At 39.6% G+C, this 14,069-nt stretch overlaps 1 protein-coding gene across 1 annotated transcript; it reads right to left on the minus strand.

Moving 5' to 3' along the window:
• Window positions 1-418: 418 nt before the first annotated feature.
• LOC145437771 (Golgi resident protein GCP60-like) lies at window positions 419-13,276 on the minus strand. Its single transcript, XM_080315068.1, has 11 exons — window positions 12,887-13,276; window positions 11,716-11,863; window positions 10,867-11,007; window positions 10,136-10,273; window positions 8,104-8,191; window positions 7,175-7,258; window positions 6,685-6,769; window positions 6,480-6,626; window positions 5,412-5,564; window positions 2,864-2,970; window positions 419-2,033 (listed from the first exon to the last, which is right to left on the minus strand). Exons 1-11 carry the CDS (start codon window positions 13,089-13,091, stop codon window positions 1,917-1,919), a joined length of 1,413 nt encoding a protein of 470 aa, XP_080171194.1. The 5' UTR covers window positions 13,092-13,276; the 3' UTR covers window positions 419-1,916.
• Window positions 13,277-14,069: the final 793 nt, after the last annotated feature.

Genomic DNA, 14,069 nt, shown 5'->3' on the forward strand with positions numbered 1-14,069 from the left:
CCGACAAATTTACCATTTTTTCACGATTTTCCTCCGGTATTCTACGTTTGAAAGTGACCTCCTTTTCCGATTACAAAATATGGTAAGTGGTAACCCTACTTCAGGGCATTAGGCTGAAATGGATGCTAGATTGAAAGAGCTTACTTGGTAACATACTTCCGACTGTTCACTGCGGCGCATTGAAAATATGTCGAAAAATTGTCCTGGCAGAGGTGGGAAGTAAGATTGAAGAAACATAACCACTCGAGAAAGCAGTACTGGTACGTAGAACCTATTTCAGTTACTGACCAGTCCTAGTCGATAGAACTGGTAGCAGTCCAAACTCATAACTTGAGGAATTAGGCCAAATCTACGTGGAGTACCTTCAAACTGACCCTCCCTGAGTAAGCCCAGTCCAGACGCAGACAAACAAACGCAATTCCGACACATCTTCTGCATTTATGAATGATTAACATGAACGAATATAGAAACAGACGACTTAAGGATAAATGTCACGTAACTACAAAACAGAAAATGGTCTAACGCGACGTCATAGAGCGGAGCCGCGAGCTCATAGCAATAGCGGATAAATATTTTTCTATTCAGCAGTTTCATACCGGCTAAAACGCTACATCGCATTTCAGAAGCACCCCAAGGCAAGAGAGTCGTCGTCGGGGCGCATCCGGTGATGCCACAAAGGACTTTTTCGCACCAACTGTACAGGCTGTACATTTGAAGTACGTTTGTTATGTGACGCCGGAATTAGGGCTGGGCAATGGGGACTCCAATCTGAATCGAGTGTTACTTGAGATGATTTTTTCAAGTACTGACATTATGCAATCGTTGCTAACAGTAGTTTTATAGTCGATATTTATAGTATCGATAGTATTTGCAAACCTTGTCACTAACCAGGGTTTAAGCCAAGTCATAAGGTTCCGAGTCACAAATAGTACTGTTGTAATTTTGACTCGAGTCGAGGGGGGGGGGGGAAGTCGAGTTCAAGTCAGGCTCAACCGTTCTTTTTAAACCCTTTCCAAATATTGAATGCCTCGCAATATTATAATCATTTTTCTCATTGTTAACACGTTCATTCAAACAGTTACTGATCCAGGGTTGCAATGACTCGACTGGCGATTTTTGGTGATTTGACTTGACTCGAGTCATTTTTTTGAATGCGTAAAATGACTCGACTCATATGACTCGAGATTAGGACGGCCAACACAAGACATTTCATTGCAACTTCGAAGAATAGTGAAGTCACCGCACGATTGGTATTTCGTCTATAAGTACTGATACTTGGAAAATAGGGTCAGAAACTGTTGGGACTGAGGAAAATTACGAGATTATGAATGCGAGCCACTGGAGCAAAGTTGAAAAGGTGGGTTGAACCAGATTGCACTCAAAACTGAACAGCGGACATAATAACTTGGACTCGACCCTCCTCTCACAGACTTTGACTCGGTGGTGAATTGAAAATGACTTTGCTCAAGTAACTATAAAAGTGAGATTGACTTGCGACTCGGAACCTGTTGACTTGATTACAACCCTGTTCTGTTCCTATTTTACAATCATCGGTACATGATACATGAGATTTGAATGAAGTCGTATATAACGCGTCGAGTCACGTGCAATGACTCGAGTACAAGTCGAGTCAATACACAATGTGATTCAAGTCGAGTCATTTTTCATGTTTCCAGAAAATGACACGATTGGGTGCGGTCCAAAAATTACCAAATTCAATTCCATGTAATGCAGAACTGCTATTGTATTCTCTATAGTCGCATAAAAGGTACATGCTCTAAGATTACACATGTTGCATACTCTTGTGACGACATAATGAGTGATACTCAGACCAAAGCCTAATACTCGATTCAGGATCAAATCAATGAGATTCTCGACTTCGCCCAGCCCAGCGACAACATAGACGATGACGTTTTTCACCGAGTGTAGTAAACTCTGTAGTATAAAGTCTTTGAGCGCCATAGCGAATAACTGTTGTCAAACTTGAGAAGGTAAACGCCCCGGCCAGGGTAGCGATGTGACCCGGCATGGACCTGTGAAAAAAAGTATTATTATTATAAAAATATTATCAAAATTGTAGCATTAGGTCAATTTTTTTTCACTACCTGCGTTTCGTTTGTATCTTAGATGTTTGCACTGTCGTTGAACTTATTGAGTGAGATTTTACAGCTTGTAGCCTACTTTATAGGCATATGGTTGTAGACAACCCATTGTCTGCCTATTGTGAATCATAAACGGTCAAATGAAACAAATAGGTTGACATGGTTTTATGCTCAACGTACCGCAATATCCTAACTGCAGCGAGACTGCGCGGGCATTGGTTCTTATAGACAGGAGTGCATGATGAAAGATTGTGATATAGACAACATTGTCAGAATGAGGCGACACGGTTTGTCACCAGCAGTGTACGCACAACTTCAGTGTTGCCAGCCAACAACTGCTGCTGGTGAACGGTCTTTCTCCATTCTTAGTAAGGACAGACACTTTGAACCCGAGAATGTAGGAAAGTGTCTTTTGTTGTACTACGATAAATTTCATTTATTTCTACCATGATACATGATGACTACTGGAGTTCTACATAGGTCCAGATTTCGTTAAAATCAAGTTTTTTTAGTTTTCAAGTCAAAAGTTTTTTTTAGAACAAACTACTTCGTAAGGACAGACAGTATAACCAGAAATGAAGATAATAGTAGGCCACAATTCTAACACTACGTGTGAAAACACCTAATTTACATACGTGCGGGCAAAATTTTGTCAAAATCAAGTTTTTTAAGGTGAAAAATGTCAAAATTTTGAATTTTCAGGTAAAAAAGCACCCTAATAACCAGTGAACATATTTGAGGCCAACAACTGGCGCACTCACAGTGGTGTGGGACTCTCTTCTGAAGACCGGGACTATTTCATCCGTCTTGGGTCGATTATGAGATTGTGCCCTGGCCGTAGAGCCGGACTCGATGTCTCCCGCAGATTCTGAACGAGAAACGAAATGTCAGTAATCTAATTCTAATCTAATCTGTTAAATGTTTCATTATAATTTCTCATTTTCCTGAAAATGCTACAGAACTGTATCGTATCGTGTGAAACGAGCCAAGCTTGTTGTGCAGACATTTGCTATTCTCTCGTGTATGAGATTGAGCTCTGATTTGATGAGCCAACATGATTTTTGTTGTATTTTTCTTCAATTTCAAATTAAATCCAATTTCTTCACTTTTTTGGGAATTCAATAATTCTAATCTGATTTGGATAAGCTGAAAATTTTCTTGCTATTGATCTCTAGTTTAGTGTATCACACCACACAGAGAAGTGTTCCCGGTGACCATTACACGTCAGTATCCTCTTATGAGAACATCGAAATTCAACGTGTTTCAGATGATCAACTGTGTTCTCCACAAAACTTCATAACCAGCGATATCAGTTAAGATTACAAGTGTAGTTACTGAGACTTATAAGTCGTATCGGAGATAGATCGGGGTTGAGACCCGAGGCGATGGCAATGGTATATTATAGCAGTTTATATACCGATAGAGCTAAGTATGCCGTTGCAAACAAAGTCACAGACCATGCGATTCTCGATGTGACAATGGCAACAAACCTGGTTTGCTATATGAACATAGTAACGCTGTAGTTGAAGAAGACAAAAATGTTAAAGAGTTTCTTGGAGGTGCAGAACTTCAATATAGAATTAAACAATATATTCATATTTACATAACAGGGTTCTAAGTAGGGATGGTGTGAACCTCTGAAAGGTTCAGGTTCGTGTGAAAGCGAACCTTTTTGAAAGGTTCTGTGTGAACACGAACGTGAACCTCGTGACGTCACGTGACGTCATATTGCTAATTCCAACCCTATCTTCCAATGAAGTGATTGCCTATATTAATGTACACGATACCTAGCGAAGACTCGGTCCACATAATGCCACAATGCTGAAGTACAAATTGGCGTTTTAAACGTCGCTAAATGTATCAACCGCGGTAATCAAAGAATATGATAATTGCATAAAATCAATACATTCCGTCGCTTTTCCAACAATTTCGACAAGAACTTACCAAGGAATATAAGCTTACGCCTTAACGGTCTTAGCCAGACCGGACAATGTGTTCGGAGTCTGAGTATTGCTACATTTATATTGAGCAGAGTGTACAACGGGTCTCTATACTCGCTATACCGATACCACAAACAGCAACAAGTTATGCAGCAGTAGCAAGCACCTTAATCGCACTGATTTGGTTTTAATGATCCAGCAAAGATATGAAGTCAAGATTGACTCCGTACGCCCGTTCGATTTTTTACATCAGAAGACGATATCAATGTCATTGATTGGTTGAAAAAGCATCATTCGCTCGTGATGTTGTGTGATTGCAGGTCAAGCTCACAGCAGAGAGTCACTAAATAAATATTCACAAACGGAAAGCTGGTTTCTCCGAGAAAATTTTTGCAACAAAGCAAGTAAAACTTTTAAGGTTGTCGAGGTGAGGTGCATGCTGCATGCTCGTTTAGCGTTGATTTTTTATGCTGCCATCACCATGCATGGAGTGGCCCGCAGTTGAAACGCAATAATCTGAGCCAAAGATCTTATAATGGAGTGAAAATTACAATTTACCAAAAGGTTCACAGTGCAGAACCTACCAAGGTTCTGTTGTGAACGCGAACCTCTAGATTTCCGAGGTTCACACACAGAACGCGAACGTGAACCTCAGGTTCACACCATCCCTATAACGACTCGAAGCAATTTGACATTCAATATTGCCCAAACAGAGTTGTGAAATAATGAGTTGAGCAGAATTGAACTCAAAAATGAACAGTGAACAAATGACTCAAGTCACAACATTGTGATTCGGACTCGAACCTTTAAATATTGACTTGGACTCAGACTTGAGTCGGTGGTGAATTGAATATGACTCGAGTCAAAACTATGGAAGTACAATCGACTTGTGACTCGGGACTTTGCGACTTGGTTACAACCCTGTGATATAACTCCGAATATGTTCGGCTGAGTAGAGAATTGGAAAGAACATTGTATAAACATTTGACAGAAATTGGACTGATGAACTTGTCTATTCGAACTTACATCTTCATCGCTACCGTTGTCGTATCGGGTAATTCAAACCTTCCTTGTTGCCATTGTTACATTACAAATTACACGGCATGTGATTTTGATTCCAATTTTCTTTGTAATAAATACGCACTTTCTCATGACTTGATAGTAACTTGGCAGCCCGTGTAGGCAATGTGATTTGCTGCTTTCATTCAGAAATAAAATCAATAGCCTACGCCTCAGAAATACAATCAACAATTTTGGCTCCCCACGATATTTTCAGATTTCCAGTCAGCCCTTTCAATCTGCACAATCTGTATGATGAATGTCCCTTGCTATGTGTAGGGAGAAGTTTTCAAAAAGCGCGTCCAAATACCTGCCGGTTCGTCTTCCTCACCACTGCCTTCTTCGTCCGAGGTTTCGTTGACATGAACGGAGACTTGCTGTGCCGGAGAGTCGCTCCATTCAAAGTAGACCCCGAACCCCAGGTCGTATCCGTCTGTTGCAAATTCCCAGAACACGTACGCCCCTGATAACAAGTCGGGAATACTCATAAGTAGGGCCAGTTTTTGTCGCACTAAAATCGCGAGAAAGTTGCATTCAATTTTAACAAAAGTTGCAGTATTTTTGTCAAATTATTAGGGTGGAGATACTCGAAAGGTTCCGTTGTATAGCCTAGTTCCTGCAGTTTCCCGGCACACAGCAAGAAAATTACACAATATGGGAATAATTTTCCCCAAAAAAGCCAAACAGCATAGCGATAACAACCTCCCAACAAACAACTCAAATAAAATCCCTCCAAACACCGTAAAACATCATTCATAGTTATCTAGGAAGCTCTCGGAGGCTTTAAAAAGAAGTTGCAAAAACTTGCAATACTTATAAGCAAAGTAATGATAGCAATGACCCGAGTCGGGTAGCAGCCTACAAGTCTGATTTTTCTAGTAAATTCAAGAAATATACGACCCTTGTGACCAAGAACTATTTTATCACCAGGATTTATCACAACATCGGAAATATGTAGCATGCGGGGATGCGGCTATGCATTAGAGCTGTTCAAATATAACTTTTTTTTTTCAAAATTCTACTAGGCATTTGATAAAAGTGTTAGGTTGTCTAAAAAACGATGCACATCAAATTTGATTCATTTCCAACCAGTAGGAATGAATGAAGTTATTGGAGTAGCATAGCTAATTGATAGAATTTGTCACCGTAAATCCAATTGAGCCAAACGTGTAATATTTCAGTAACATTAAAAAGAGAAGTTATTTTTGAGCAACCCTACAACGTAAGTTTTTCATTCAAAAACAAAGTGTTGTGACATTATAACGCAGCGCTAAAAGTCAAGCATTAACGACGGCCTTCTATTTTTTTTCGTACTTGCTCCCTCCCGTCTACTTCTACTTGAAAAAATTCAAAATCGAAATAAAAATTAACAACTCACCCTCTTCATGTGTCGGGACACGGACCGTGATCACCTCCCCACGCCCCACAGTCAGCACAGATTCTGGGTCGCGTTTGATCTGTTCTTTAAACTCCTCAATTTGAGGCCTCGTCCAAATCGACGGCTCCGCGATTCTCGGCGTAGATTCTATAATGACGCAATAATGCCTGATTTTGTTATTGGGGGTAAATTCGTGGGTGACAACCTTGAGACGCGTCCGACTCTTCTGATTCACCCGTGCCGTCGGTCTGTGGAGGTTCCCCCGCCCCATCCTGACCTACCTGCGGAATCTGGATAATAATTAAAAATAAGATTGAATTAAATATCTTTAAAAAGGGGTTTTGGCACGCTATCAGCCAACGTTGGTCAACTAGAAAATGTTCCGCATTTCCAAATTAGATTAGATTTACTTAATCCACAAACTTGTAAGAAACACACCAAAAATAAAGTTCAGTTCATATTAAATCCGTGTAATGACTCGACTTGGACTCGGGTCATTGTGCATGACTCGAACCAAATCATATGACTCGAGACTCAGACGGCCAAGACCGACATTTCATGGTAATTTCGAAGAATAGTAAAGCAACCACACTAGTATGATTTCGCCAATTGGTACTGGTACTTGAAAATGCGGCTTTACACTGAATTCGCAAAAACTTATAAATTGATTCAAGCCGTAATAGGGATGCACCCACCTGGTTTTGCTGTGATTGTTGTTGATATAACTGCATGTATTGTTGGTAGTGTTGCTCTTGGAGCTGCGCGATAAGTATCGTTTGCTGAAAAGAATTTGACGTTACATTTCATTTACATTACCAAAAACATTTTACAGACAGAATTGAAATTTCGGAGTTCTGACCAATGTTTCTTACACATATCAATGTGCTTAGAATGGTAGGCCTATATTGATATTGAAATGAACCAGCATATCTTCGGCTGACACTCGTCAGGGGCAATCGTCAGCAACTAGTCGACAATCGGAAAGAACTTTGTACATCAATAATCGTGTCATAAAAAGAGAGAACATACGCTTAATTACTATTTTCGGTTGGTCCACATATAATCAAAATTTGCTATCAAATTCTCTTACCGATTTTTTTTTCATTCAGCAGGGCTTCCTAGTCAAAGTAGTCAGAAGTATCACATAAAGTTTGTGAAGTAGCCTACTTCTACTTTATTCAGCATTTCCATGTAGGTTTTGCCTAATTGCAATCCTCACCTACCGTAATTTACGATTTTAGGCTATTTCCACTCCTACTCGACAGTTTCCGGTGTTTTAAGTAAAGCTAGACTTGGAGTAATTCCTTTTCGCCTACTTGGGATAGATACTTTTACCTGCACTTTAGTAGAAATTTATGACTTAGGCCTACACTAGTGCTCCAGCACCAACTATGGTCAGACCTGCAATAGTTACTTGATACACTCACTAAAGAGTGAATAGGCGTGATAACTAATGCCAAACAATCATTAATATGATGTAAAACTGGCATAATGTTCTTTGTGGTCGCACAACAGGTACATATTTCAACTTCCCGCGTCATTCATATCAATACCCAATCAGTCGGGTACTCAATTTTGCCCTGGTGACGACACGCAGATCGTGATACGAACAAGAGTCTCAAACCTGTTCAGCGTTGCCGGGAAACTGCTGTGCGGCGTATTGCTGGAATTGCTGCGCTGTCTGTTTGTTCAGGGCCGCCATGATCTGACGTCTGGAGAGAGGAAAACAAGGAAATGGAACCAACACATTCAAATAGGGTCACCACTTGAATTTCATAACATACTAGTAGAACTAGAACTCGCATTTCAAAACTTACAACTAGAACTAACGAGCTTTAAAAATCCACAACTGGCCAACTAGAATCTGCAGATATTATTGACATTTTGAAAGGACAAGGTTTCGATCCCAAAACCCGCCCCCTAACCCCGTCACTGTTAGTAGCGATGACTCTGAGTTAGCAATGGCAGCAAGAACATCACACAACAGAACATCGGTAGCGTGATTCATGATTTACGCCAAATGACGACATCTGTTTTCTCGTAGGGTGGAGTGAAAAATGGAAAAAAAGAACATGCCGAATTTTGAGGTTCTATGTCCGACAGAGTCACCCATTGAGCAATCTGAAATATCATACTCAATTCTGAATGGAGGTTTATTTTCGGTCGAGGCTTGAAATAAAAACGCACAATTCCATTGTTGATGGTGCTAAAATCTTCTACAATATAGTTTCCCCATGTTACAAAATACAAAGCTTTCTGATACACAAATTCGTAACCTTGCACTATCTTTGCTACAACGCAAGGCATATTTTGCACACCCGGAAAATGTTTTTCTGGGAATGCTCGGTGATGATGTTGAAGGCCTCAGAAGACTTGCAGATAATAAAATTACAACTATGAGCAGATCAAACAGAATACCAGGTTCCAATTGGCGGCTTTGAAGAAGGATATGTTAATGAAGCGAAACCTAAAAACAACGTTGACACTAGAATCAGATTGTTTAAAATCCCAATTATAAACATCAAGGCCAAATCATACCACTAAATTGCCAACTTAATCTAAAAGATCTGGAACAGCCACCAGCAATCAAAAACTCGTCATGTCTTGAGCTGGAAAATCCACGGTCGCCACCATTAAGGCTCAATCATCCTTAGCACAGCCAGGCAGTGGAAAGAGACGTTAAAGTGGTGACCAAAGCATCTGCCCATGTGTCAGGATTTAAACGTAAAGATGGCCTCATCAGACAAAAACTCTTAAAGTCTTGAAAGCAGATGAAATTCGAAACAAGATTTTAAAGTTTGTTCAGACGGATACTCTGGTAGCGAAACCATCTTTGAAAATCTTTTTTCAATATATAATTGATGTTTTTGTGTTTTCAAAATGGATTTGCAATTTATGTGCTTTGAATATGGAGTTGTCGGTCATAAGATCAATCACTACACGCTTTTGGCATCGTACCCACCGCTTCAGTGCTTAATTGTACCTAAAAACGGCCTAAAAATCAATAATTTTCTCGTAACTTTTTTTCTGTTCATTTTTAAGACAAAGTTCTGTGGAAGTGAGATAGAAACTTGTTGCTTCCGCATCTTTTAAGCCCAAAATCAGCTTTCAAGCGAAAGCAGTCATCAATATAGAGCGAAATTAGCTATTTTTGTCTCGTTCGGTGAAATTGCACGACCACTAGAGGGTGCACGAGATTAAAATTATTATAGAAATTATTTTTTTTCATATTTGGCACAACATAGGCTATCAAGTTTCCGTTCTGAAATTCAAAATTTTCCATTTTCCACTCCATCCTAGTGTTCTAGTTGTTCAACGAAACTGTCAACTAGAACTACTCACTTTACAAAACTACAATTAGAAATAGAACTACTCACTTTTCAAAACTTGCAACCAGAGCTAAAACTTTTCAAAATCTAGGACTAGATCTATGACTAGAACTACTCACTTTTCAAAATCTGTAACTAGAACTAGAACTACTCAAAAAAACAGTAATTAGTTGATGTTACCTGAAACTTAAAATTGACTTGAAAATTTTGCTTCGAGTCATTCCAAATTTATGACATATCGAGTCAAGTGAAGTCAATTTACAAAGTGACTCGAGTCATCACAAAACTGGTAAAACCACACAAAGCAATTTGATCCATAGTACTCACTTTTGTTCCATTTGTATTCTCTCCTGTTCTTGTCTCACTCTCTCCTGCTCTCTCATTTCTTCCTCTCTTTTTACTCTCTCCTCTTCCTCCTTCCGTTTTCTCTCTTCCTCTTCTCGTGCCAGTTTTTCCGCCTCTAGCCTGTAAAATATTATTGCACTTGATAAAACGGGAAAACCACAGATCACGGGATAAATTGGTTGCTCTAATTGTCATGGTTTCCCGAAAAAACAGACTTGTCTCGTGATAAGTCTCAAAAATAATGAAGCATGAGTAGTAATCGTGACCGAAATTTGCCTCCACTTAAAAGGAAAGGGCGATTAACGATATCTGATTGTGGAGCGAAAGAGGTAGAAACTAAAAAAATATTTATTTTTTAAAATTAAATTTGGTAGCTACAGTTTTTTTTTCAAATCAGATCAGGATTAAACAATGACTGAACAAAAGCCAATTCCGAATTAAAAGGTGAACGAACTATGGCACATATCAAATCAGAGTTCATTATCATAAGCATGGGTATGGAAAACATCTGTACACTGAGCTTGGCTTGTTTCGCACTATACAGTTCTCCTGTCGTATTTTCGGGAAAACTGGAAATTAAATTAAAATACGAGCACAGAAACATTTCATAAATTAGATTAGAATAAGATTACCAGCATTTCACTCTAATTTGCCTAATTACACTTGACGTAGTTTTCTAGCTGTCCACATCTGCGGACAAGTGACCGAAATACCTTTTTCTTTCTTCCTCCTGCTTCTGTGCCTGATGAGCGACCATGAAAGGTTCAAAAACCAGAGCCACGCTCTTTAGATGTTTGATAAAGCTTCTGCGAGCGTCGTTTGACGAAATATCTTCGAGAGATTCCCAGACTCGGCTGTTAAAAGTAGACTAAGCAATATTAGTCTAAGATATGGGCAAACTTCAAATCAAGAATTCGTCACTTAGATACAATGTAAGAGTAACTTGTTTCAAGCACGATTTTCGAGCTGATACCGATAAAACCAATAATCGCAATATATTCAGTAGGGCTCTTCAAAAATGACTTTTTTCTCAAATCGTACTGGCTACTTGATTAAATTGTTAGGTTACCTAATTTAAGCCTACACACAAAATTTGGTTCAATTCCTGCCAGTAACCGCTTTGCTACAGGAGAAGAAAGTTTCTATTTATTATATAAAATTATATATTAAAAAATTTGAAAATTTTCTGTTCACCTCATGAAATTGTTAGGCTGTCTATAGAAACGATGCTCACCAAATTTGGTTCAATTCCAACCAGTGGAAGCGGAGTTATTGCCGTCGAAAAATGTTGATTTGAATAAAATAGTATTTACAGTGACCGATTCTTTGTTTATTTATTATAGTTGTGCTCAAGTTTAAGGTGAATTACCAAAACTTTGGACCATTTTTGAACAGCTTTTCGGCCATTGCTACGGTTGACATAAAATAAACTAGAAATACTGCATCATACAGATATTTCTTTCAAATTGTGATATCAGCTCGATATTATTTGTCGGGCTCTAATTTTAAGCAAATTCATCCATTTTAGGGATTGATATGGACTAATTAAAAACTGTCCCGACCTTCTGTCATTGCCGAACATGTCCAGGTATCCAATTTCCGGTAATTGAGTTTGTTGCGCGTATGGTCCGTGCGATACTTGCTTCGTTAAAGCCGCAAAATAAACCTTATCTTCGTAACTCAAGTCAAATGTTCGCTTCCCCTCATTTTCTGTTAACAGATTGAGATATGAGATAGTATATAGGTACCGTATTCAATGAGATTTTCAAAGGTACAGAACTTCAGTACAGAATTAAAAAATATATTCATATTGAAATGTGCCGAATATTTTCGGCTGACACTCGTCAGGGTCAGGGGTATAATCATCAGCAGCTAGTAGAGAATTGGAAAGAACATTGTATGTCAACTATTGTATCATCATATATGAATGCAGTCTTAAACAAGCCGCTACATTCGAGTCAGTATAGTCCCGGGCCTATAGTCCTATAGAGTCGTTCCATATTTTGACAAAGTGTGCAATATGGCCCTCAGTGGACAAATTTGAGAAACCAAGGGGATGAAAATACCAAATGGGAAGACTGGGGGGGGGGGGGGGGGGGCGGAAATGTTGGAACGTCCTGGGAGATATATTTAAATAACACGGCACTTGCATACGACTTATTCTGCATGACGCAAAAAAAGGTCAACTCAACGAAAAGTATAGACTATACTAGGAAACCGGTCCTACAAATCTTGGTAGGTTTTGCCTAATATAACAGTTGAGCAGCGATGATTTTCCAAGTTGAAGTAATTTAATAAAACAAAAATTAAAATAAAGAATTGTGTGAGCACAGGACACGCAGATTCCACACAGGCCGGTTGACAGTTACCTACTCGGAAAAGTGACTTTTTTCAGTCAATTCACCGGCGATCTGGGTTAGGTAGGTTAATAAATTTCCCGTTTAGATGTCCTTATTTTCGGGTCCCTGAATATGAGGGGGGGGTTAACATCTGTATCGAGCTTGATTGGGGGTGATGAGTCGAAAAAGATTGGGAACCAGGGTCTCTGGGCCCTGGGGGAACCACTGGTTTAAACTATACATATCTGTTCGATAGTTCGATTCAAAACATATTCAAGTGTAGCACTCGTCTGTCAATAGAACAGGAATGCAAACTTAAATTTCTAACTTAAGGATCAGTATTACGGTAGCATAGTATGTTTTTGACTAGAAGACAGTGAGAACATGCATTCACCTTTGTAAAATTTGACTGCCATTTTGTAAGCTTCGTGCAACGGAAAACCCCAGTACGACTCCTCGGTAGCGTTAGAAATCGCATAGCTGGCTGTTTCACTGCCACTGGGCGTTACTTCTTGCGTCGCAGATTCGTTAGCGAGCGATGTATCGCCTAACTTTTCGGCTAGAGAGTCCACAGGCCCTGTTTCTGAGATATCCGTCATTTCTCGCCTGCGTATACTTTCAGGCGCTATGAAAAACCTGTTCTCACTCTTGCACGATGCAGTCGACGCTGCTACCGCGATGAGCAGTAGGCGAGTAGTTACTTATCTACAATATTGACAAATTGTCTCAATAAACAACGAAGCAGGATAGGCCGGCAGATGCAAAACCAGAGTTGAATACCAGCTAGACACGTACCATTTAGTCGTTACGGTTATTTGACCTATACCCCCCGTAAATTTCGATTGCTAATGTATTATAGCTCAGTGATTGCAAGTGAGTCTGTCGTTTTATTGAAATTTACAATTTATCATAACACCGTAAGATTGCGATGTACTGAAAAGATAGGAGGATGTCGAAACGAACTGGACTTGAGCAAGAGCATGGAAATAGGAAGCACGAATACTACAGATTCGTAGTCTATTATGCGGGGTTCTTGAAGCAGGTGTTCAGCTCCCCACTGTCCATGTGTCCCGAAGGCCTAAGGAGACCGAATTGGTTACTGAAACCAGATTTAATTATTCCACATGCATTTCGGGTGACTTGAAAAACGACTTTCGTAATGCATCAATTAGTAGTGACTGCTAATCACTCCAAATTACCGGACCACGATCGGACATATCGACCTCGCCTACCGTCACATGCGACTTCATTTCCATTACTAGTCCTTTCATGATATCCCTATTTCCTTTTCATCCAGTGTGCATGCCTCTTATTTACATGCTCTTTAGGCCAAGGTAATGTCTTCATAAAAGATTACTTATCCACTATATCGCGACCTTGTGGCGTTTTGATCTGACGGAAATTTCAATAAAAGGACTGACTAGTGAAGCGGTTTCGCAACATTCATTTCCTCATCTGGATTTCAGACCAATATCTTATAGCCTGTGATTATAAAGCAGATACGCCATTCATTGCATCGATTACAGCGTGAGTAAGGGATAATCTTCCATCGCTCAGTAAGCTCTCCGTGATAGGGA

Source organism: Botryllus schlosseri, chromosome 4, assembly GCF_051294905.1.
Source record: "Botryllus schlosseri isolate E-star chromosome 4, Bs_hap1, whole genome shotgun sequence".
NCBI classification, from domain to species: domain Eukaryota; kingdom Metazoa; phylum Chordata; class Ascidiacea; order Stolidobranchia; family Styelidae; genus Botryllus; species Botryllus schlosseri.